Here is a 26,021-nt window from a genome sequence, read left to right as displayed (position 1 = left end):
ATCGACGTTGTTTCAAAAGTGATCTTTCGCAAAGACTGGTAATTTCCGTATGCTTCGGGAAAACTAGAAGATCTTCCCCAGCACCTTGCGCAAACGTTTCCTCCTCCACAGTCATCTAATGGCAGATCAGTGGCATCTCAACCCTCCTCGTTGACAACGGACAAACTAGACATCACATCAACGAAAACATCTTTCGATTGATTCATATGTCATCGGCCCCTCTCTCTACTGCGTTAGTTTCTGCCTTTAAGTTAAACAAGAAATTCGTTGGTTTCACGTTAATTTAAGACTCGCTGTGCGCATATATATATTTGTGGCAGTTGCTTTGAATGCACATGCACGAAATTTACGAACATGTTTGTCTGTGTGCTGTTTTAAATGTGCGACGGGGGCCTGATTCATACGACGGCTATGAAAACGTGTTGAGCCAAACTATACGTGCATGATAAAAATAAGTGTATGATATTTTAAGACTGGTTTATATCATTCACATACTAGAAAAGGTAATATTGGCATGCACGTGTCCCTAGTTTCCGTTCACGCGACATCTAATCACCCCTACTGAAACAGCAGGAATGGATAAGCTTGAGTACAGAGCAGTCATGAAGGTTTTGGTCGTCGAAGACACCCGGCAAAACACCCGGCGAGAGTACCCATACACCATGGCAGTCGGTACTCGTACTGTTGGAGACCCTCCACAGCGTCGGTGTGGACGTCACCGACAACGTTCCCAAGTCCCTTACAGTCACGACCATATGTTGCTGGGGACGAGATTAAACCCAAGGTCTAACGGGAAAAACAGCACAGGTTGCCGGAGGGCAATTCAAAGCCAGTAAATGTAACGGATTTATTCTGACAGATATGTGTAAATAATATCACCTAAAATACTGCGAGGCTAAACAATATTTCAGCTGTTATAACTTACCATACAATCAACAGTGGGTGGTAAGAACTATATCCGACACTGTTTAGACGTGAAGATGCATTTGCACGTGCGTTGTCATAGCGATTGCTCAACTGACAATCAAAGCTCTGAATGAATAAACTTTCAACAAGGAGTACTTGCAGGAAATATGTTCTGAGAAAATCCCTAAATCAATTATCAATTAATTTGTCAATTAAAACTGTAATCAGTGTATCTGTGGTGAACGCTGTCTGCAAATATTTCCGAGGATGAATCCATTGTCATTGAGGACAACTCGCCAAAACGCACCAAAATCTGTTTTCCCCAATAAATGCAATTAATTGTGAACGGGAAGAAATTCGTGCTTTTCCTTTTCCTATTCCATGCACGCGTTTCCTTTTCACATTCCATGCATCGTTTCCAATAAAAGTCGGGGGGTTCAATGCTCTTGCGACAGTTGACAATCATAAATTTGGTGTTAAAGTCATGCCTAGACTTACTGAAGCTCAGCACAACAATGCGATTGGTCATTTGAAGACTGGGGAGTCTCAATCTGCGATTGCAAGATAACTGAATGTGTCACAGAGTACCATAGCAATACTTTGGCATCGCTACCTGCAGCAAGGGTCAACACGTCATCGCCCCAGGTCAGGTCGACGCCGTGTGACCACGCCCACTCAGGACAGGTTTATTCGACTTCGACATTTGCGGAAGAGGTTTACCACAGCATCCTCCACAACATCGGTAGTACCAGACCCAAACCAGACCGTAAGGGACCGCTAACGTGAGGCTAGTATTGGTTCCAAAACACCTTTACGAGGACCTGTCCTTACACGTTAACATCGGTAACAACGCAGTGGTGTCGCCAACATCTCCCAGGACCATTGCAAAGGTGGAGAACTGTTATCTTCAGTGATGAGTCACGTTACATACTGCGACGTCCCGACGGAAGAGCACGTGTATATCGACGTCGTAACGAACGCTACGCTCCAAAGTGTGTACAGGAAGTGGGCAGATTTAGCGATGGAAGTGTCATGGTTTGGGGTGTCATCTCATGCAGTGGCATGACAGATTTCATTCAGGTCCAGGGCAATCTGACAGCTCAACGTTACCGTGATGAAATCATCAGGCCTCATGGCCTTCCTTCAATGAACCACCAGAACGTCATCTGTCAGCATGATAACGTTCGGCCGCATACAGCAAGAACGTTCAGGTTCTTGATTGGCCCTCACGATCTTAACCGTATTGAGCATTTGTGGCCCTCAGCCACAGACGTTACTTGTTTTTTGGCCTTCAGGGAAGAGTACCAACTCATTCCCTGGCATTTCATCCGATATCCGGTCCAGTCAATGGGACGCCGATGTCAAGCAACTATTGATGCTAATGGCCACACATGATACTGATACACATGACCTTGACCTTGGAACACTTGTCATTTGTGACGTACAGTCTCTTGCAGCATTGGGCCGTTGATGTTCATTCAGGCTTTCGTCATGACTGCCCTGTATTACTGGACCTTAAGTGTATAAATTGATAACAATTGTTCAGCTATGCGTTTCTATTTTTGAGTAGTATATATTATGTACAGACTAATGAGAGTACCTCTCATTTGCATAGTATAGCTTACATTTTGACTTTAATTTGAATGACACGATTTTCTCTCCTGTGAACTCTTCTATCTTGGATGATTGTACAAAAAGTGTTAAAAACAAAAATTGGGGAAAAAAGCGATAGTCCTAGAATATTTAGCAATAAAACTGTAGTTCTTTTCTAAACTAAGAAATATACGCCCAAACCATTTCATTCCAATTTCCGTGAGTACTTTTTTCTGTCTGTGGTACAATATCGTGACATTGTTAAGGTATATGAATTTGTGAAATGGATACACTGTGCCTGTATAATCACGGTAATTATTACGTGCTACGCACAAGCGCACAAACGCACATACGCAGAGACACATACTCAAACACAGACGCGACCTCACGCATGCACACACACTGACCATAGCCATGCATAATGTTACGAGAGTGTATTTTCTGTAAATTATATTATTAATTAAGTAATAATTATTATTGGGTCACAAAGTTTACTGTTTTGAATAATCATTATAATGTGTCACATTTCGTATCATAAATGTTCAGCAGCATACTGATAGACACATATGAGATGATCCTACGCACTAAACGCATATGTGACAAGAGAGGCGGTACAACGAATTGGGCGAGTACACTTCTCTGCTACAGGTAGCTTGATGATTATGCACGTGCAATAGATGGTAACCGTGACATGAAATCAACACCGCATATTCCTTCGGATGATAAGACTGCAATTTCAGGCATAAGATACTGATATTCCACGTTAACCTTTAGTTAAGACGAAGACAAAAAGATCATTGGGGCATTGACAAGCATTTTAGATATTCAACAATTTTGTTAAAAAAAGCCCAGGAAAATGTCATCTTCATAATCGCTGCCTGGCCGATCGCTGTGTTACATTCTGCATATCTGTTTCTCACTCTTACACCAATACTTCGGTGAGTTGACATTATATCTGTGACCCATTAGGCGTAACTACAGATTTGACTCATTTGCATTGTAATAGAAACCTTTCTTGTAAATCACGCGCGCACACATGTGGAGATAAAGATATCGGTATTTGTTAAGCCCAGCCCTACTATACTGTCCATCAACTTTTCCTTTCAAGTGGAACTCAGTCTTTCTCAGCAGCAGTACGCAGCTCCCCCACAGTGAGTGAGTGAGTGAGCAAATGGAGAATTGTCATCAGTTACATCATGACGTGTCTGTTTAAAGGAGAAGGAAAACCCGAAGTGTCGATGGCATCATACACATTGAAACCCACAAGCATGACTATGGTACTATAACCAGGGAACCAGGATTCGAAACTATGATCATAAGTAAAGGGGACTGTGCCACCCGTGACTAACTCTGCACGAGGTTGGAGGATGTAATAATCGCATGTGCATTAAACAAATTCTTTCAAATACCTTACTGATTCTCTACGAACACATGCTCTACATAACAGTATAACAGTGAGTCTAGTTTTACCCTGCACTCCATCTGTCAGCAATCGAATCTGGACCAGATAATCTAGTGATCAACAGCATAAACATCAATCCACACAAAACTGGGATACGATGATGTATCAACCCGATCCCGTAAATCGACAATTACGATAAACATGGGCTACTGAAGATCGAATCTAGCCCGAATCTTCACGAGTTAAACAACAGTCAGGTTTCGAGAATTTCGTCTTAATGAAACAATGTTTGGAACTTGACTTTCGACAGCGATTGCGAGAGTTAAAAACATGTAACACGAGCCGCCACAGGTAACTCCAGTATAGCTGGAAACATTGCTGACTATAGTTTTAAACGACAAACTACAACAAACAGAACGGAAGTAAAGAAAACGGAGCTAAACATACCTGCAAAGGGCGAGCGAGGTGGAAGTGTTTCTACCTATGGAATATGTAGTGTTTATGAAGAATTTATTATATTATTTGCATACTGCCTCTCATGCATGGGCTAATTTGCATTATTTATACTTAAACACAAGCCGATCACCATAAGCGTTGACATTTTTGTATGTGGGAGCGGTCTCTATGTTCTTTTTTCATATTCCAAGGGCATTTGGCCACAGTAATGACGTGTGTGAATTCGGATATTATGAAAGGTGGATGATAAAATGCAATTTATTTTTTTTAACAAAATCAAACAATACCAGTGAATATATTTGTTTACTTAGAAATAGTAATAAATGTATCTGTAAGAATGTAACGTGTGTTATATTTGGGATTACACTTTCTTAGTAAATATAACTTATGTTACATTTCACCACTTTTTAAATGGCATTGTGTAACTATATTCTGAAAAATGTTTTAAAGTACGTCAAACAATTTGTAGAGACTTGTCTGAAAAATTGGGAGTTGAACTCTGTCTAATTCGATCACAGATGACCAGATGAACCACTTGGCTACTTCTCAAAGTCGTCTGGTACGAAGACTCGAATAGTTCACTTTGATCAATCATATGTCTTAATAAAACTGAACACAAAACTTCTCTTGCAGACCTGCCGGGAATCCCCAAAAGAACCAATGAGACTAGTCTCTTTAAACCAATAGTAGGTCACACCACTTCGCGAAAACCTTAATACTTCCGGTCACAAACTACGTTTCATGCCTTTCGAGCGGTCTAATGGTTGTCAGTTGACAGTAAGGACAATCCCCAAATTAGCCTGTTACGACAGTCAACAAGCAGTGAGAGTAGGCATGGCTGGTTCGATCCAGACGTGTCATACTATGTGTCGCGCAGTTTGGAAACAAAACTGGTTCCTGACCATAACCTTGTCTCCGGAAATGTGGTACTGGAAGTAGCGCCTGCAAGACTTACAGGCCCTGTACCATTCCAATATGGAATAAAAAACATTATTCTACCCTTCCATTTTTTCTACAGCAGGAATTCTATCCGTATTATGTCATCTCAAAATGTGTAGCACTGTCTAGTCTGGATAATTTAATATTAACTTTATTCATTGTCTTCATTACAATTATCAAATTACTTTGTCCTTTAAATATTCCGAACCTACAGTTATAAAGAGGATAACATCAAAGGAATCTTTAATATGTGCAGTAACTGGAAATGCATTCTTTGTGTCAATGTCAATGTTCAAAAGAAATGTTTGCTAAAATGACCACTTGAGATGTGCTCACCTGGTCAGAAACGTCCATTAAATGAATGAAACAGTTGGTGTCCTCAAGTCAAAGGTCCAATGACAACGCCATCCATGGCCGTGACTTATTGCCCTTGTAATAACATTTAACAGTAGCAAATAATAAACGGTCACTTTAGGTATTTCCTTGTAACGAGATTATTTGATCATAATAAAAGTCAAGTCCGTTAAACTGGAGTGGCAAGCCTCAGTCACCAGCAATAGTTACATCTCTGATGTGGATATCTTTATCTCAGTGTATTTAAGTGTGAAACTGTAGTGGATGTCGTGGCTGGACCGTGGATGCTACTCACACCGAGTTTCGCTGAACTTCAGACTTGGCTTTGGACGACTACACACGTCTTCAGCTGAAACTGAACAGATCGGTGGAGTAGCCTCGTGGCTAAAGCGTCCGCTCGTCATACCGAACACGCGGGTTCGATTTCCATGAGTACGATGTGTGAAGGTCATTTCACCGCTGTGATATTGCTGGAATAGTGCTAGAAGCAGTCTAAAACAAACTCAGCCAAGTGAAGTGGCACTTACATTGTACTGTGTTGATGTAGCAGTCTAAAACAAACATAGCCAAGTGAAGTGGCATTTACATTGTGTTGATATAGCAGTCTAAAACAAACACAGCCATGTGAAGGGGCAGTAACATTGTACTGTGTTGATAAAGCAGTCTAAAACTAACTCAGCCAAGTGAAGTGGTACTTACATTGTACTGTATTGATGTAAGGGCGGTGGGGTAGCCTAATGGTTAGAGCGTTCGCTCGTCACGTCGAAGACCCGGGTTCGATTCCCCATATGGGTACAATGTGTGAAGCCCATTTTCTGGTGTCCCCCGCCGTGATATTGCTGGAATATTGCTAAAAAGCGGCGTAAAACTAAACTCACTCACTCACTCACTGTATTGATATAGCAGTCTAAAAGAAACATAGCCAAGTGAAGTGGCACTTACATTGTACTGTGTTGATATAGCAGTCTAAAACAAACATAGCCAAGTGAAGTGGCACTTAGATTGTACTGTGTTGATGTAGCAGTCTAAAACAAACTCAGTCAAGTGAAGTACTGATATAGCAGTCTGCGTGTTTTAACTTTATCCCTGTCACAAACTGATGTATTGAAAACTGAGGTGCATAACACGTAGAACATTTGGCCCCCGATATCTCGGTGAGTCTGTTTTGTAACTTCAAAACATCCAAACATTCAAGAGAGCAAGGTGTGTCAGTCAGATATACTAAATAGCGCGGTATAAATGCACACTTACCACTATATTAAAGTTACTGCAAATTGAAACAACACAAGTATGCCATGACAAATTAAAATGAATATATAATTCTGAGATAATGCTATACATGCATATCAAGTGTAACTGATATACATGTACTTCAATCGTGTGATCCTGCTCACAATCAGCTTTATTTGATACACTGCAATAGTCTGATACTACTGATCATCTACAGCAGATACGTTACAACAAAGTGATGCTTCTCACAGTCAGTTGTATCTAAGGGCAGACACTGTTCCGTCCAAACTACATTCCTATGTATCGCAACACCTTCGTCAGTGATGTGTGACGAAAGCCGTACCGAAAATATCACCGCTTTTAATATTCATGGTTTCTGGAGGTGCCGCAATCATATGATCTCTTTCAATATTTATTCCCAATTAACACTTCCCATTCTCTTTCCACAAAGGGTACTCCTGTCATATCTTCCTGTGCAACCTCTGTTCTAATATGCTCATGGTGCGAGTGTTCTGGATTCGTGATCAATTATAATCAGAGTCATTTGTGCAATCATCGACGTTGTTTCAAAAGTGATCTTTCGCAAAGACTGGTAATTTCCGTATGCTTCGGGAAAACTAGAAGATCTTCCCCAGCACCTTGCGCAAACGTTTCCTCCTCCACAGTCATCTAATGGCAGATCAGTGGCATCTCAACCCTCCTCGTTGACAACGGACAAACTAGACATCACATCAACGAAAACATCTTTCGATTGATTCATATGTCATCGGCCCCTCTCTCTACTGCGTTAGTTTCTGCCTTTAAGTTAAACAAGAAATTCGTTGGTTTCACGTTAATTTAAGACTCGCTGTGCGCATATATATATTTGTGGCAGTTGCTTTGAATGCACATGCACGAAATTTACGAACATGTTTGTCTGTGTGCTGTTTTAAATGTGCGACGGGGGCCTGATTCATACGACGGCTATGAAAACGTGTTGAGCCAAACTATACGTGCATGATAAAAATAAGTGTATGATATTTTAAGACTGGTTTATATCATTCACATACTAGAAAAGGTAATATTGGCATGCACGTGTCCCTAGTTTCCGTTCACGCGACATCCAATCACCCCTACTGAAACAGCAGGAATGGATAAGCTTGAGTACAGAGCAGTCATGAAGGTTTTGGTCGTCGAAGACACCCGGCAAAACACCCGGCGAGAGTACCCATACACCATGGCAGTCGGTACTCGTACTGTTGGAGACCCTCCACAGCGTCGGTGTGGACGTCACCGACAACGTTCCCAAGTCCCTTACAGTCACGACCATATGTTGCTGGGGACGAGATTAAACCCAAGGTCTAACGGGAAAAACAGCACAGGTTGCCGGAGGGCAATTCAAAGCCAGTAAATGTAACGGATTTATTCTGACAGATATGTGTAAATAATATCACCTAAAATACTGCGAGGCTAAACAATATTTCAGCTGTTAAAACTTACCATACAATCAACAGTGGGTGGTAAGAACTATATCCGACACTGTTTAGACGTGAAGATGCATTTGCACGTGCGTTGTCATAGCGATTGCTCAACTGACAATCAAAGCTCTGAATGAATAAACTTTCAACAAGGAGTACTTGCAGGAAATATGTTCTGAGAAAATCCCTAAATCAAGTATCAATTAATTTGTCAATTAAAACTGTAATCAGTGTATCTGTGATGAACGCTGTCTGCAAATATTTCCGAGGATGAATCCATTGTCATTGAGGACAACTCGCCAAAACGCACCAAAATCTGTTTTCCCCAATAAATGCAATTAATTGTGAACGGGAAGAAATTCGTGCTTTTCCTTTTCCTATTCCATGCACGCGTTTCCTTTTCACATTCCATGCATCGTTTCCAATAAAAGTCGGGGGGTTCAATGCTCTTGCGACAGTTGACAATCATAAATTTGGTGTTAAAGTCATGCCTAGACTTACTGAAGCTCAGCACAACAATGCGATTGGTCATTTGAAGACTGGGGAGTCTCAATCTTCGATTGCAAGATAACTGAATGTGTCACAGAGTACCATAGCAATACTTTGGCATCGCTACCTGCAGCAAGGGTCAACACGTCATCGCCCCAGGTCAGGTCGACGCCGTGTGACCACGCCCACTCAGGACAGGTTTATTCGACTTCGACATTTGCGGAAGAGGTTTACCACAGCATCCTCCACAACATCGGTAGTACCAGACCCAAACCAGACCGTAAGGAACCGCTAACGTGAGGCTAGTATTGGTTCCAAAACACCTTTACGAGGACCTGTCCTTACACGTTAACATCGGTAACAACGCAGTGGTGTCGCCAACATCTCCCAGGACCATTGCAAAGGTGGAGAACTGTTATCTTCAGTGATGAGTCACGTTACATACTGCGACGTCCCGACGGAAGAGCACGTGTATATCGACGTCGTAACGAACGCTACGCTCCAAAGTGTGTACAGGAAGTGGGCAGATTTAGCGATGGGAGTGTCATGGTTTGGGGTGTCATCTCATGCAGTGGCATGACAGATTTCATTCAGGTCCAGGGCAATCTGACAGCTCAACGTTACCGTGATGAAATCATCAGGCCTCATGGCCTTCCTTCAATGAACCACCAGAACGTCATCTGTCAGCATGATAACGTTCGGCCGCATACAGCAAGAACGTTCAGGTTCTTGATTGGCCCTCACGATCTTAACCGTATTGAGCATTTGTGGCCCTCAGCCACAGACGTTACTTGTTTTTTGGCCTTCAGGGAAGAGTACCAACTCATTCCCTGGCATTTCATCCGATATCCGGTCCAGTCAATGGGACGCCGATGTCAAGCAACTATTGATGCTAATGGCCACACATGATACTGATACACATGACCTTGACCTTGGAACACTTGTCATTTGTGACGTACAGTCTCTTGCAGCATTGGGCCGTTGATGTTCATTCAGGCTTTCGTCATGACTGCCCTGTATTACTGGACCTTAAGTGTATAAATTGATAACAATTGTTCAGCTATGCGTTTCTATTTTTGAGTAGTATATATTATGTACAGACTAATGAGAGTACCTCTCATTTGCATAGTATAGCTTACATTTTGACTTTAATTTGAATGACACGATTTTCTCTCCTGTGAACTCTTCTATCTTGGATGATTGTACAAAAAGTGTTAAAAACAAAAATTGGGGAAAAAAGCGATAGTCCTAGAATATTTAGCAATAAAACTGTAGTTCTTTTCTAAACTAAGAAATATACGCCCAAACCATTTCATTCCAATTTCCGTGAGTACTTTTTTCTGTCTGTGGTACAATATCGTGACATTGTTAAGGTATATGAATTTGTGAAATGGATACACTGTGCCTGTATAATCACGGTAATTATTACGTGCTACGCACAAGCGCACAAACGCACATACGCAGAGACACATACTCAAACACAGACGCGACCTCACGCATGCACACACACTGACCATAGCCATGCATAATGTTACGAGAGTGTATTTTCTGTAAATTATATTATTAATTAAGTAATAATTATTATTGGGTCACAAAGTTTACTGTTTTGAATAATCATTATAATGTGTCACATTTCGTATCATAAATGTTCAGCAGCATACTGATAGACACATATGAGATGATCCTACGCACTAAACGCATATGTGACAAGAGAGGCGGTACAACGAATTGGGCGAGTACACTTCTCTGCTACAGGTAGCTTGATGATTATGCACGTGCAATAGATGGTAACCGTGACATGAAATCAACACCGCATATTCCTTCGGATGATAAGACTGCAATTTCAGGCATAAGATACTGATATTCCACGTTAACCTTTAGTTAAGACGAAGACAAAAAGATCATTGGGGCATTGACAAGCATTTTAGATATTCAACAATTTTGTTTAAAAAAGCCCAGGAAAATGTCATCTTCATAATCGCTGCCTGGCCGATCGCTGTGTTACATTCTGCATATCTGTTTCTCACTCTTACACCAATACTTCGGTGAGTTGACATTATATCTGTGACCCATTAGGCGTAACTACAGATTTGACTCATTTGCATTGTAATAGAAACCTTTCTTGTAAATCACGCGCGCACACATGTGGAGATAAAGATATCGGTATTTGTTAAGCCCAGCCCTACTATACTGTCCATCAACTTTTCCTTTCAAGTGGAACTCAGTCTTTCTCAGCAGCAGTACGCAGCTCCCCCACAGTGAGTGAGTGAGTGAGCAAATGGAGAATTGTCATCAGTTACATCATGACGTGTCTGTTTAAAGGAGAAGGAAAACCCGAAGTGTCGATGGCTTCATACACATTGAAACGCACAAGCATGACTATGGTACTATAACCAGGGAACCAGGATTCGAAACTATGATCATAAGTAAAGGGGACTGTGCCACCCGTGACTAACTCTGCACGAGGTTGGAGGATGTAATAATCGCATGTGCATTAAACAAATTCTTTCAAATACCTTACTGATTCTCTACGAACACATGCTCTACATAACAGTATAACAGTGAGTCTAGTTTTACCCTGCACTCCATCTGTCAGCAATCGAATCTGGACCAGATAATCCAGTGATCAACAGCATAAACATCAATCCACACAAAACTGGGATACGATGATGTATCAACCCGATCCCGTAACTCGACAATTACGATAAACATGGGCTACTGAAGATCGAATCTAGCCCGAATCTTCACGAGTTAAACAACAGTCAGGTTTCGAGAATTTCGTCTTAATGAAACAATGTTTGGAACTTGACTTTCGACAGCGATTGTGAGAGTTAAAAACATGCAACACGAGCCGCCACAGGTAACTCCAGTATAGCTGGAAACATTGCTGACTATAGTTTTAAACGACAAACTACAACAAACAGAACAGAAGTAAAGAAAACGGAGCTAAACATACCTGCAAAGGGCGAGCGAGGTGGAAGTGTTTCTACCTATGGAATATGTAGTGTTTATGAAGAATTTATTATATTATTTGCATACTGCCTCTCATGCATGGGCTAATTTGCATTATTTATACTCAAACACAAGCCGATCACCATAAGCGTTGACATTTTTGTATGTGGGAACGGTCTCTATGTTCTTTTTTCATATTCCAAGGGCATTTGGCCACAGTAATGACGTGTGTGAATTCGGATATTATGAAAGGTGGATGATAAAATGCAATTTATTTTTTTTTAACAAAATCAAACAATACCAGTGAATATATTTGTTTACTTAGAAATAGTAATAAATGTATCTGTAAGAATGTAACGTGTGTTATATTTGGGATTACACTTTCTTAGTAAATATAACTTATGTTACATTTCACCACTTTTTAAATGGCATTGTGTAACTATATTCTGAAAAATGTTTTAAAGTACGTCAAACAATTTGTAGAGACTTGTCTGAAAAATTGGGAGTTGAACTCTGTCTAATTCGATCACAGATGACCAGGTGAACCACTTGGCTACTTCTCAAAGTCGTCTGGTACGAAGACTCGAATAGTTTGATCAATCATATGTCTTAATAAAACTGAACACAAAACTTCTCTTGCAGACCTGCCGGGAATCCCCAAAAGAACCAATGAGACTAGTCTCTTTAAACCAATAGTAGGTCACACCACTTCGCGAAAACCTTGATACTTCCGGTCACAAACAACGTTTCATGCCTTTCGAACGGTCTAATGGTTGTCAGTTGACAGTAAGGACAATCCCCAAATTAGCCTGTTACGACAGTCAACAAGCAGTGAGAGTAGGCATGGCTGGTTCGATCCAGACGTGTCATACTATGTGTCGCGCAGTTTGGAAACAGAACTGGTTCCTGACCATAACCTTGTCTCCGGAAATGTGGTACTGGAAGTAGCGCCTGCAAGACTTACAGGCCCTGTACCATTCCAATATGGAATAAAAAACATTATTCTACCCTTCCATTTTTTCTACAGCAGGAATTCTATCCGTATTATGTCATCTCAAAATGTGTAGCACTGTCTAGTCTGGATAATTTAATATTAACTTTATTCATTGTCTTCATTACAATTATCAAATTACTTTGTCCTTTAAATATTCCGAACCTACAGTTATAAAGAGGATAACATCAAAGGAATCTTTAATATGTGCAGTAACTGGAAATGCATTCTTTGTGTCAATGTCAATGTTCAAAAGAAATGTTTGCTAAAATGACCACTTGAGATGTGCTCACCTGGTCAGAAACGTCCATTAAATGAATGAAACAGTTGGTGTCCTCAAGTCAAAGGTCCAATGACAACACTATCCATGGCCGTGACTTATTGCCCTTGTAATAACATTTAACAGTAGCAAATAATAAACGGTCACTTTAGGTATTTCCTTGTCACGAGATTATTTGATCATAATAAAAGTCAAGTCCGTTAACCTGGAGTATCGAGCCTCAGTCACCAGCAATAGTTACATCTCTGATGTGGATATCTTTATCTCAGTGTATTTAAATGTGAAACTGTAGTGGATGTCGTGGCTGGACCGTAGATGCTACTCACACCGAGTTTCGCTGAACTTCAGACTTGGCTTTGGACGACTACACACGTCTCCAGCTGAAACTGAACAGATCGGTGGAGTAGCCTCGTGGCTAAAGCGTCCGCTCGTCATACCGAACACGCGGGTTCGATTTCCATGAGTACGATGTGTGAAGGTCACTTGACCGCTGTGATATTGCTGGAATAGTGCTACAAGCAGTCTAAAACAAACTCAGCCAAGTGAAGTGGCACTTACATTGTACTGTGTTGATGTAGCAGTCTAAAACAAACATAGCCAAGTGAAGTGGCATTTACATTGTGTTGATATAGCAGTCTAAAACAAACACAGCCATGTGAAGGGGCAGTAACATTGTACTGTGTTGATAAAGCAGTCTAAAACTAACTCAGCCAAGTGAAGTGGCACTTACATTGTACTGTATTGATATAGCAGTCTAAAACAAACTCAGCCAAGTGAAGTGGCACTTACATTGTACTGTATTGATATAGGGGCGGTGGGGTAGCCTAATGGTTAGAGCGTTCGCTCGTCACGTCGAAGACCCGGGTTCGATTCCCCATATGGGTACAATGTGTGAAGCCCATTTTCTGGTGTCCCCCGCCGTGATATTGCTGGAATATTGCTAAAAAGCGGCGTAAAACTAAACTCACTCACTCACTCACTGTATTGATATAGCAGTCTAAAACAAACACAGCCAAGTGAAGTGGCACTTACATTGTACTGTGCTGATGTAGCAGTCTAAAACAAACATAGCCAAGTGAAGTGGCACTTAGATTGTACTGTGTTGATGTAGCAGTCTAAAACAAACATAGCCAAGTGAAGTGGCACTTACATTGTACTGTGTTGATATAGCAGTCTAAAACAAACATAGCCAAGTGAAGTGGCACTTAGATTGTACTGTGTTGATGTAGCAGTCTAAAACAAACTCAGTCAAGTGAAGTATTGATATAGCAGTCTGCGTGTTTTAACTTTATCCCTGTCACAAACTGATGTATTGAAAACTGAGGTGCATAACACGTAGAACATTTGGCCCCCGATATCTCGGTGAGTCTGTTTTGTAACTTCAAAACATCCAAACATTCAAGAGAGCAAGGTGTGTCAGTCAGATATATCAAATAGCGCGGTATAAATGCATACATACCACTATATTAAAGTTACTGCAAATTGAAACAACACAAGTATGCCATGACAAATTAAAATGAATATATAATTCTGAGATAATGCTATACATGTATATCACGTGTAACTGATATACATGTACTTCAATCGTGTCATCCTGGTCACAATCAGCTTTATTTGATACACTGCAATAGTCTGATACTACTGATCATCTACAGCAGATACGTTACAACAAAGTGATGCTTGTCACAGTCAGCTGTATCTAACGGCAGACACTGTTCCGTCCAAACTACATTCCTATGTATCGCAACACCTTCGTCAGTGATGTGTGACGAAAGCCGTACCGAAAATATCACCGCTTTTAATATTCATGGTTTCTGGAGGTGCCGCAATCATATGATCTCTTTCAATATTTATTCCCAATTAACACTTCCCATTCTCTTTCCACAAAGGGTACTCCTGTCATATCTTCCTGTGCAACCTCTGTTCTAATATGATCATGGTGCGAGTGTTCTGGATTCGTGATCAGTTATAATCAGAGTTATTTGTGCAATCATCGACGTTGTTTCAAAAGTGATCTTTCGCAAAGACTGGTAATTTCCGTATGCTTCGGGAAAACTAGAAGATCATCCCCAGCAAACGTTTCCTCCTCCACAGTCATCTAATGGGAGATCAGTGGCATCTCAACCCTCCTCGTTGACAACGGACAAACTAGACATCACATCAACAAAAACATCTTTCGATTGATTCATATGTCATCGGCCCCTCTCTCTACTGCGTTAGTTTCTGCCTTTCAGTTAAACAAGAAATTCGTTGGTTTCACGGTTAATTTAAGGCGCATGCTCAGAACGTGTAAAAATATCTACTAGCTACGTAGCGGGCGTACGTTTACCGATAGTGTAAACACACTACGAAGAAAACGAAAAATCAACACAAATACATAGTTTTATGTCTATTACAACTTATTTTTATACTTGTATGCACCAAAGACCGGGAAGAGTGAAATAAGTAGCTAATTTATGTCAATACGTTTTTGTATAAACACATCTCAACGCCACCGTTCTTCCCGCACATCCCCTTCTCACAACTAACAAAACACACATTTCTCATGCAGTTGCAGCCCAAATAGGACATCAATAAAGCATATGCAAATCGATATATTTAGTCAAGCTATGAACAGATGTCACTCGTAAATACTAATTATTTAGGTATTTGGTTTTGAGTGCATTGGCCCAACCAGCTCTTGCCGTCATATTCCCCAAAATAAGTGTATGATATTTTAAGACTGGTTTATATCATTCACATACTAGTAAGGGTAATATTGGCATGCACGTGTCCCTAGTTTCCGTTCACGCGACATCCAATCACACGAACCCCTACTGAAACAGCAGGAATGGATAAGCTTGAGTACAGAGCAGTCATGAAGGTTTTGGTCGTCGAAGACACCCGGCAAAACACCCGGCGAGAGTACCCATACACCATGGCACTCGGTACTCGTACTGTTGGAGACCCTCCACGGCGTCGGTGTGGACGTCACCGACAACGTTCCCAAGTCCCTTACAGTCACGACCATATGTTGCTGGGCACGAGATTAAACCCAAGGTCTACCGGGAAAAACAGCACAGGTTGTCGAGGGGCAACTCAAAGCCAGTAAATGTAACGGATTTATTCTGACAGATATGTGTAAATAATACCACCTAAAATACTGCGAGGCTAAACAATATTTGAGCTTTCGGACTCATCGTGAAATTCACAAGAATCTCGTTTAAACTGATGGGGATCAGCAGCAGCCACAAATGATGTAAAAGAAATTATGACAAAATTAGGTCACCGATATTGTAAAATACGAAAGTTACCAGCCGATACTCTTTGCTCCTCCCTCGAGGGAAAGTATTTGAACTGGTCAACGGATTGTCTGGCCGAAACGCCGTCGGTTCCAAATGCATTCCCGTGCTTCAAATACTCAATAACACCCGGAAATTGGCCAACACATGATGTTTATCTCCTAATAATTAAATAATGCGCCTGTAAAATCATCGTAATGTTAACAATCTGCAGGAAATAACTTTTGGCTACCTTAAGCGAAGATGTCGAGACAAGGATTGGTCACTCATGGTGGCACTATAGCATCTGACCTGGGGATCTGGGTTAGGATTGGTCTTCAGGAACACTACTACTACTACTACTACTACTACTACTACTACTACTACTACTACTACTACTACTACTACTACTACTACTACTACTACTACTAAGTCGCTACTTCTACTGCTGCTACTAGGCCTACTACTACTGTTTATATTTCCAAACATTATTGGCGAAAATCTTTACTCCAAACTTTTCAACACGGAATATGTGCAAGAGTCTGATGGAACCAAACCTAAACAAGATAACATCAACAAGGAAGTTTCAAGGAAGTTAAAAATGACCGTCTTCGTGTACGTGTTGAACCTACAAAAACATATATTCAATGATAGCACGCAACATGATTTTTGTTGTTGTTTTTCTGCAGACCTACTCAAACGAGTAGTTCCGGAAAATACGTTTATGATGAAAAACAAACAACTCCCTTAAAATTGAAAAAGAACTTCAGTGCGATGGGAGATTCAGAAGCTGTAGAATACCTAGACTTGCCGCACTTACGATGAACCATTAATGTAAGGGCCGGGCACTGGAGAAAATAATACGGTTTGGAGACAGTGAGACTGACTAGGGCAGATGCTTTGAGTCTCTGTTGTAGAAGTCATCACCTGTGTGAAATCCAATCTGACGCACGAGCCAGCTGCCGATCTGTTCGTTGAGTGAGGCGGGACATCCCGCTGAAACACAGTCATCCGGGCCACTTAATACAGCAAATTATGTACGAAGTGTCTGCGCTGTTAGTGTTGAATTATCGTACTGCTGTCTGACGGAGTCCAGTTTTCCTCATTCAGTACGATATCTGAGACGGCCATGTTTAACTGGGATATTCTTGCTGTCTTCTGTTGTAACCGGAATAAGCAATTCGCTGATTATATTTAACACCAAAACACTAGGTCTATCAGCGTGTTCGCCAATGTGACCGAGTGAGTCACTCCTAGAAACATACGCAGGGTGAAACGAGATTCGAACCCATGATAAGAAGTTTAGGCAGGTTAAAGGGGCGCAACTCTGTACAGAGAATTGTGGTTATTGAGACAACTGGTCAACCAGCCAATCAACAGCGTACGACTTAGCAATATTCCATCTATATGGTGGCATTCTGTAAATAATCGAGTCTGGACCATACAATCCAGTGATCAACAGCATGAGCATCGACATACGCAATAGGGATACGATGACGCGTTTCAGCCAGGCTGACCATGTGATCCCGTTATAGCCGCTTCTTGCGACAAGCATGGGTTACTGAAGCTCAGTTCTAATCCGACTCTTGACTGGACGCTGGCGAATGAGTGAAATGAAACGACGTTTTTCCAAATATTCCGGAAACTGGTTTTACTCTTTCATGTAATTCGGCGGTGGAACTATTTCAAAGGCGGTTTAAAACTGAACTCACTCACTTTTTTGCAGAGGGATGTTACACAAAGGATATATACAATGCTTGTTCAAAGTATATACCTGTGAAGTCGTAGGGAAACTTCACTCTGGTGAGAGCTATAGTCTCAGAATTAAAGATGAACTTAGTGAGAAGCAATATCCTAGAGTAACAATAAAGGACCCTTCAGAGCTGTAATGCAGTTTTGAATGAAAGTAATCAAGGAATGAGGATGGACGTGGGATGGAGTGTTTTATCAAAACTTTCAAAGACATTAGTGGTATTATGTATAATGATTATTAAAAAAGAACAAGAACAAAAACAGAAACAAAAAGAAAGAAAAGACAAACAAAAAAAACCAACAACATGGAAATGATGAAGAAATCAACCAACAGATAGTAGTTAATTGATTTGCGTTTATTATATAAGTTTCCTCGTTGTACGGATTTCTAAAATTATTTGTGTGTCCGAGTTGAGAGAGAAAATTTCCTTACTGATACGAGGCGTAGTTTTTGCTTACGAGCATGCCAGGCTGCGTTGATTAATTTTACAGTTGTTGCGCCGAGGTACAACATCAACACACTTTGAAAGACTTGCTGTTACTTTTCCAAAATTACCATAAAAGTAAATATATGTTTCCCAATATTATATGGCCTACATATCGATACTTTCGGTGGAATTGGAAAGTAAAAAAAAAAATAAAATGACGTTATGACTCAAGAACCGCTCCCTCTATGTAGCGCACTCCCTTGCATACTACTTGAAGCACAACTGCTTACAAGGATGTGTAATGAAATGAACCTTGTTTGGACACCGGGGTGCACTTATAAGGGTGAACTAGAATCGATATTGTAAATTCATCAGCGTCTCCTTGAAGTTATTGTACCCAAAATACATTCACAGGGGGAAAGGTGTTTCCTTAAATAACAATTCATCATTCTGTCCGGGCAAGGATATCGGCACTGTGTGGGACTGGAAAACTCTTCATCGGAAAGGCAATGTAACCAAGTTAACACACAGAAGAAGTACCGCAGTGACTCATAGCGTCTTTTTCAGAATAAGATAGGTTAAATATTTGTCACTTTTTATGTCAAAGATAACATTTATGAGGCATCACACATTACACAAACAATGAAGTGTGCCTTTGCCTGTCTGGCTTACCTACAGAAGTCTGTATCTGTATATAGTGCGTCTACCATCCATTTTGTTTAACGGAACACTCCTGACAACAGATTATTGATATATGTATTGGTATACTGAGAAGAGAGAGAGATAGAAAGAGAGAGAGAGAGAGAGGGGGGGGGGGGGAGTAACTTTCAAGCAGTAACTACAACATTGGTCGGGACGTTTGTCTCTTTCTTGTATGATGACATCTACCAACAAAGTCAACGAGCCACACCACCCGCGGCATAAGACAAGAATAGGTTGCTGAAGACCAGTTCTAATGAGAATCTTCACAGGTATCCAGGCTCAACCTGAACATGCTCTCTGAGCTCATTTATCTTTGTCTCAAATATGGATGGAAAAGTTACACCAATCAGGTGATATAAATGCAAAGAGAAAAATAATTATCCCCGAAAAATATCTTTATCCTGGAACTGATTAAAAACATTCCAATGCGGAGATAAAGATATTCCTGGGACACTTTTTTCTCAAAAGTGAGTTAGAACGTTATCACAGGGTTATTTTTGAAATAGTGAAAAGGAAAAGAATACTATTACCTTTTTACCAGCAAATATACCAACAATCATAACAGGGCAAACAATGAACTTGGTCCAGACAAACATTGAAACAGATCATTTGGGGCGAATCAGGATTCGAACCCTGATCCGACTGGTTAGCCCACGAGTCGTCTGCTAGAACATTGATTGTAGACTCCGTATTGTTTCCTTATTAACCATCTATCTCTATTTTGCGACAAGGGAATTTCAACAGCAAACCATCCTCTGTTGCCACCGTACTTTACGTGCTTGATGGAATGGTTCCTGAAACTATCTTGGCTAGCTGACTGTTCTGATCAGGATTTAGGGCCGTAATTATTCATAGAAAGGCTGTCCAGTAACCATTTAAGTGCGTGTTGCAACTTGGTGGAATATTGTTGCCATGTCTTTAGGGGAGAGGGATTTGTAGTCGTCTAGACTGTAGCATCCTCTTATTACGATTCCGGACAAAGCACTGGTGCCAAGACTTTCGGCAAGAAAGTTTGTGGCGATGATACGCAGCACGGCGTCATCCGTCAAGGAATTGGTCATAGCCACGTTATCAAACGGATGCAACTGTTGTCACGTCATTAACATCTTTGAGAACTTCGATACCATCACTATGGTAACCATAGAAATATTTAGCAGCACTATTATTTCCCACATTTTATCTATTACACCTTTTTCTCCGTCACTAGAACATATTTTTGTGTTTCTCGTCTCAACCAGAAAGAGATAAAATGTAAAACATATATTAATTGTGTAATATATTTAATGAAAGTTTAGCATGGTGATAGCCTTTCAAATCATTCATGACGTAGATCGATTCGCTTTGCGTCGAAAATGTTTTTACATGTTTTAAGTGCAGATGAAAAAAGACCAAAGTGTGCATGGATAATATTATATATATTTTGTGCATAAATAGGGGTACATTTCCACAAACTGGGACAGGAATACCTATTTACTGGAAAGTTTATAGGCCATAAATCCATATAGTTTCGTTGTTTGTGTAGACATTTTAGACATCAATCCATGTGCACCGGTGACAAAATGTCGTTTACGGTTATCTAACAGTGATGTCCCACGGGTTTGATACGCATATGGTCACACTCAAGGACAACGTCCTGAATAAATGCCGTAATGTCCTGGGTATACTGCCTTATGTACACGACAACACGACATATATCTCAGGTCTCTTTGAGAGGAGACGTTATGATGACGCGGTACATGGATCGGAGGGATCTAAATGATGTCTGTGCACGTCTACAGTTTATGGACCGTCGACCAGCATGTCTATTGTCTGTTGCACACGTGTGTAAAATTACGAAAAAGGGGCATAAGAAAATTACTAGTTTTTCGAATTTAAAATTTATGTTTAAATATTATTATCTTTTAAAGTCAAGTCCACATAACGTAGCTGAGTTTCGGATGGTTTTGCTCACACCGCCTATGATTCGTCTAAGCGGCATGATAATACATATATACTGAACAGCAAAAGAAACGCAACTCTATTTTTGTCAAGTTTTTAAACAGAAGACATAAGCATGAACGCTTGCTTTTATGAGATTTCATTTTTTTTCGAAATTTTCGGGGGTTTTTTGTTTGTTTTTTTTTCTGTTCAAAACAGCATCTGACGACTGGTAAACTGATTCCGTTGACAGTCGACGTTATTAATCTTTGTTACCTTTAGGTCACCATAGGTCAGAACTGGGCAGTCATTGTATCTAACCGCATTTGCATGTCTAGGCTAACAGCTAGTCTCTTATATGTAAAAAATGTTCATAGTAAAATGAAAAAATGTAAAGAAAAGTATCCCTGAGACTTTTGGAAATCTAGACTTGCCACATTTTCTAGGCTGTCCTGGCCTTTCTTGGATATATTTGCTGTAGGGTATGACTGTCACATATCCACAGGTATGTCGACCGCAGTTTAACTGATACTGTAAGTGAAATAATGGTGTCAGTCTGAGAAAATACCTGATATAATCATATAAAGGTACTGTGTGTTAGGTTTGAGGACAAATATAGAGTTAAAATCTTATGCCATGTGAAGACAACTTGGCATTAATTCTGGCCACGAAACCGTGATGCCCTATTCAGATATTTAGAGATATTTAGTATAGTTCTGTTGATGGGATGGTTGCACTTCTGCGTAAAGCTTTTCTATGATTACCATCGCTTCTATTGATGTGTGCTAGTCATAGATGGATCAGTTGTCTAACTGCTTGTGTTGTCCGTTCTAACCAAACGTGGATACATTGAGTGACGTTGCGGGTTTGACGTTGAAAATGTTATTGCAGTACATCGCAAAGACACTACATACTGGCTAGAACGCTTGCTCGTCACGCCCAAGTTCCATTTCCACTTTGATACTGCTGCAATATTTCTAAATACTGCGAAAAAATACTTACTAACTACCGTACACACCGTACACACTATGCTTCGATTCATAGGTGGGAGAGGTGTGCATGCGGGGGAGTTATATATATGCGTTCGTGTTTTGCAGGCTAAATTCCACTGCCATTTGCATTACAAGGGACATGTTATTGCATGTAGATATGGTATATATTGTAGTCAGTCTATGAAACTCTCAGTTGTGAATTATCAGTAAAACAACGTTATTATGCGAGGAGTTATCGCCTCGGTGTTTCATGAGGTTAGTGGAAAATACTTGACTTTGTTGTCACTTTCATACATGACCTGATGCATTCTATATTTCACCATGCACTTGCATTTACTGTGTCAAAGTGTTGTCGTTGTTATTCTGTCAAGCAAAGTGGGTGTGGTTTTACGCCATTCTTAGCAATATTCTAGCAACATCACGACGAGAACACCAGATATCGGGGAACACCAGACATGAGGTCTACGTATTGTACACATATAAAACCTGGGATTCGAACCCAGGTCTTCGGCGTGACGAGTGAAAACTTTAAATAACCGCCAGGCTACCCCAGCGCCATGTGTAAACCGGGACGTGCATTTACTACGCATCATTAATTCACTGATTGTGTCAAACTTTGTTTGACTGTTTTATGTATTATGTATGCATTGTCTTTGCACGTGCATGTAGACCGCGTCATGTTATGTGTTATTATTTGAACGTGTTACGTAAGGCATACTGTTGCATGGGGTAACTGCTGCGCCAGGCTGCACGTGCATATGTGTCTGCTTCATGTTATGCATATATGTTGTTCAATGTTACATTGCATATGTTACATCGTGTTGCACGTGTATCAGATGTACCATGTTGTACATACATGCTTGTGCCTAGTCTGTCTGTCACTCTCTCGCTTTATTCAGGTGTGTAGGCCATCGGCCCATAGTACAATATTACTTCATGCATACAGCCAACAGACGGCCTGTACGCAGCTCATACATAGCTAGGTTTTATAGCACGGCGAAATCGTCAATAGACATCAAAGTATTGAATTTGCATAGTAATGGCTATGTATAATAGTTCACATGGATATAAAATGGACGTAGATGAGCATATGCAGAGCATACAAGGAGAAAATTATATTCATTTTCAATATAAGCACTCGAACACATATAACATAATCCTTGGCATATTGATATATCTACCCATCTCGATGTGTAATTGGTGAGAGCTGCAAAGAAACTCTGCATGGGCAATGTGGAATGTTTTCACATTTATGCAGCTTAAATAAGTCTCGGGGGCAAATACATGTTTTTACATTGAATAGGAATAAGTTTTGGAACTAGGTGTTAATGATTCATACGAACCCCTTGCATACATAATCTGTGCCCTAGAGATGAATTCAGACAGAAATGAGTCTACATCATTAGCACACTCAGTCCCTGAACCATATTATTGTCCATACTCCCAAGCCCTCTCTGCGATCCTACAGCCTTAAATGAAGCAAGTCTAGATTTCCTCAGGTTCTGAATCTCTGGTCTCCCTGGGTCTCCTTTTCAATTTATAAAGGATTAGTTTGTTATTATAAAAATTAAATATGTTCATGGACTAAACATTGGTCCATCTTGCTAGCTTGTGTCATGCTGCATGGCTTTCTGAACGGATAAATGGTGATATGAATCGTCTACTAGCCTAAAAGTCTGTATCGGGTGTACACAGATCTACGTATACGCTATTATTGACTATTCCCTTACATTTTAAGTGATACGATTTTGATAAAACAAATGTATGTATGTACGTTTTTCACGTTTGTGAAATATTCACTTGTTTTATACAAAACGTGTTTGCACACATAAACTGATTTTTCAAAACCAGCTGAAGACTCACATCAAAATCTTATCAAAGATAGTTTTCACGGAAATAGTGTCAAGCACTGAAACACAAACATGGCGGATATGGACTTTGAGAAACTCTAGACTTCTACATGACTGTTCTCTGATCTAGTTCGTTGACGTTTCTACGAACATTTCGGAAGTTGCGTGAGTCCCACGCCTCCAAACGCCGGCGGCAGGCTTGCACTGTGCCGCGCTGACACGATAGCGTTCGCCCTTCCCCTTCAAACTGACCGTATCCTGCGGAAGTCTGGCTAAGTTTGTAGGTTGATGCAAAGCTCAAGCAGTAGCGGGAGTAAACAGCAGCGAGTCATGGACGATCTCGGTGAGTAACAACCATTCTTATCTCTCTTCACAGATGTACAAGAGGGACAGGACATGATTGACACCATAGACATTTTACATATTTCAGTAAAGGTCAAGGGACAGTTGAGTCCAAACGTAAACATGCCCTTACAGTGTCGTGATTGACAGATGCTGAGATGGGGGTAATCTGTCGTAGTGCCAGAAAAGTGTGTCATCTCTTTCATAGCTTAAGTTATGACGCTGTTATTTCCTCGACTTACATCACTTTCCACATTCCTAAGGTGTGGCTAGTCATGCTTCACTCTGTGTATTCTATTTCTCCTTGGGACAGCTATGAGGACTACTGAAGCATAGATATCGGGGGAAATCTTGAACATGCTGAACGTGAGGTACATCAAGCCTGGCAAGATCTCGATGTAATGAGCTCATGGCCACATCAATCATGATGTTATTATCCGCTGATTGTCACAGTATTGTTACAGAATTGGATACACACCACTGACTTTATTCTTTGATGTGCCTTATTGATGCTACTCATGACATCCCGAAACCCTGTGTTAAAAAGTCTTATTAGATAGTAAACATAGCTTGATACGGTTAAACAGGACTTTGACAGTACCTGTAGATGGTCAGAGGTGTGTGGATCAGGAAAACCATCCGAAACATTTGTGACTTAAGAGCTTTCTTTTATATTAGGTAGTAATTAGGTACATTATTGTTGATGTGTGGGTTTTAAATCCAAGATGGGACACCTTCCCCTAAAGACTAGAACTGTTGCTGAACTAGAAATATGTCATGCTAACATAACCTATATTACTTGACCAATCTCTTAACAAGAAAGGTATCATGCTCTATGGATCACAACTTCTTTGATACGTTATTGTGATGCACCGTTTCAGTATAGATTATAAATGCCATTGTCAAACAAGACACTCTTGATCATACAACATTCTTGCTTGACCTCATCTTTCTTGTTTCTCACAAACAACTAACATGCCAATCAATCAAACCTTTCTCTAAATATTACTAAGATAAAGAACTGTGACACCTGATTCTTGTTTAGTATACACCAAAAAGTATTCAGAATGAAGTAGAATATAAGTGAGAGTTAGTTATGATGATATTATTAAACATTACAGAAAAAGTCATGGATACCAGGTCTTCCCTAATTTCAACATTGCAGAGTGTTCGTATGCATGTTACGCATCATATGTTTGAGTTTTGAAAGTCTAATGTCATTGTTTCCTGCTTCAGACCATAGGTGATACACTGACATTACTGATAGCATGGAAATGAACTACTGGAATAGAACATACAGCTGAGACTACAGTCTCTAATGTTTGTCTCTGTACCCCATGGTGATAAATTGATGTCACAATACAGTATTGTTACCCAATATAGGGTCAACATGAAAATTTAAATACATATAATGATAAGTCAAAGGGTCCTTGTTATGACTGGAATTTGAAAGTTACAAGTATTCAAATACCACACTGAAGCAGACTTCATGGAATACTGACAAACATAGGGGCAGCATCTGAAGAGATAAAAAGTAGAATCTTTCCCAAATAACATGTTAAACAGGAATATTTAAAAAATATATTCTACCTATGCAGGTAGAAAATGATCAAATTATTTGATATGAATAACATGTAAGTATGCTCAGTGGCCTGAAAATGTATCTAGAGTCCTGGCCAAGAAAGCCAGGAGGTTGTGATTTAGGGGTCCCTACACTGCTCTGCTTGCA

General features: G+C 40.4%; 1 protein-coding gene across 2 annotated transcripts in view; it reads left to right on the top strand.

Annotated features, from left to right (window-relative positions):
• The first annotated feature begins 24,002 nt into the window (after positions 1–24,002).
• LOC137256362 (leupaxin-like) overlaps positions 24,003–26,021 on the top strand; it is a 298,728-nt gene continuing 296,709 nt past the window's right edge. Inside the window, exon 1 of one of the 2 annotated variants that reach the window (XM_067794169.1) lies at positions 24,003–24,293. In XM_067794169.1, coding sequence (XP_067650270.1) covers positions 24,239–24,293 — 55 coding nt within the window. In that variant the 5' untranslated portion in view covers positions 24,003–24,238. The remainder of the gene's footprint in view (positions 24,294–26,021) is intronic. The other variant, XM_067794158.1, reaches the window with a different exon arrangement.

Source organism: Haliotis asinina, chromosome 1, assembly GCF_037392515.1.
Source record: "Haliotis asinina isolate JCU_RB_2024 chromosome 1, JCU_Hal_asi_v2, whole genome shotgun sequence".
Classification (NCBI taxonomy): Eukaryota; Metazoa; Mollusca; class Gastropoda; order Lepetellida; family Haliotidae; genus Haliotis; species Haliotis asinina.
This window is presented reverse-complemented; position numbering and strand designations above follow the sequence as displayed.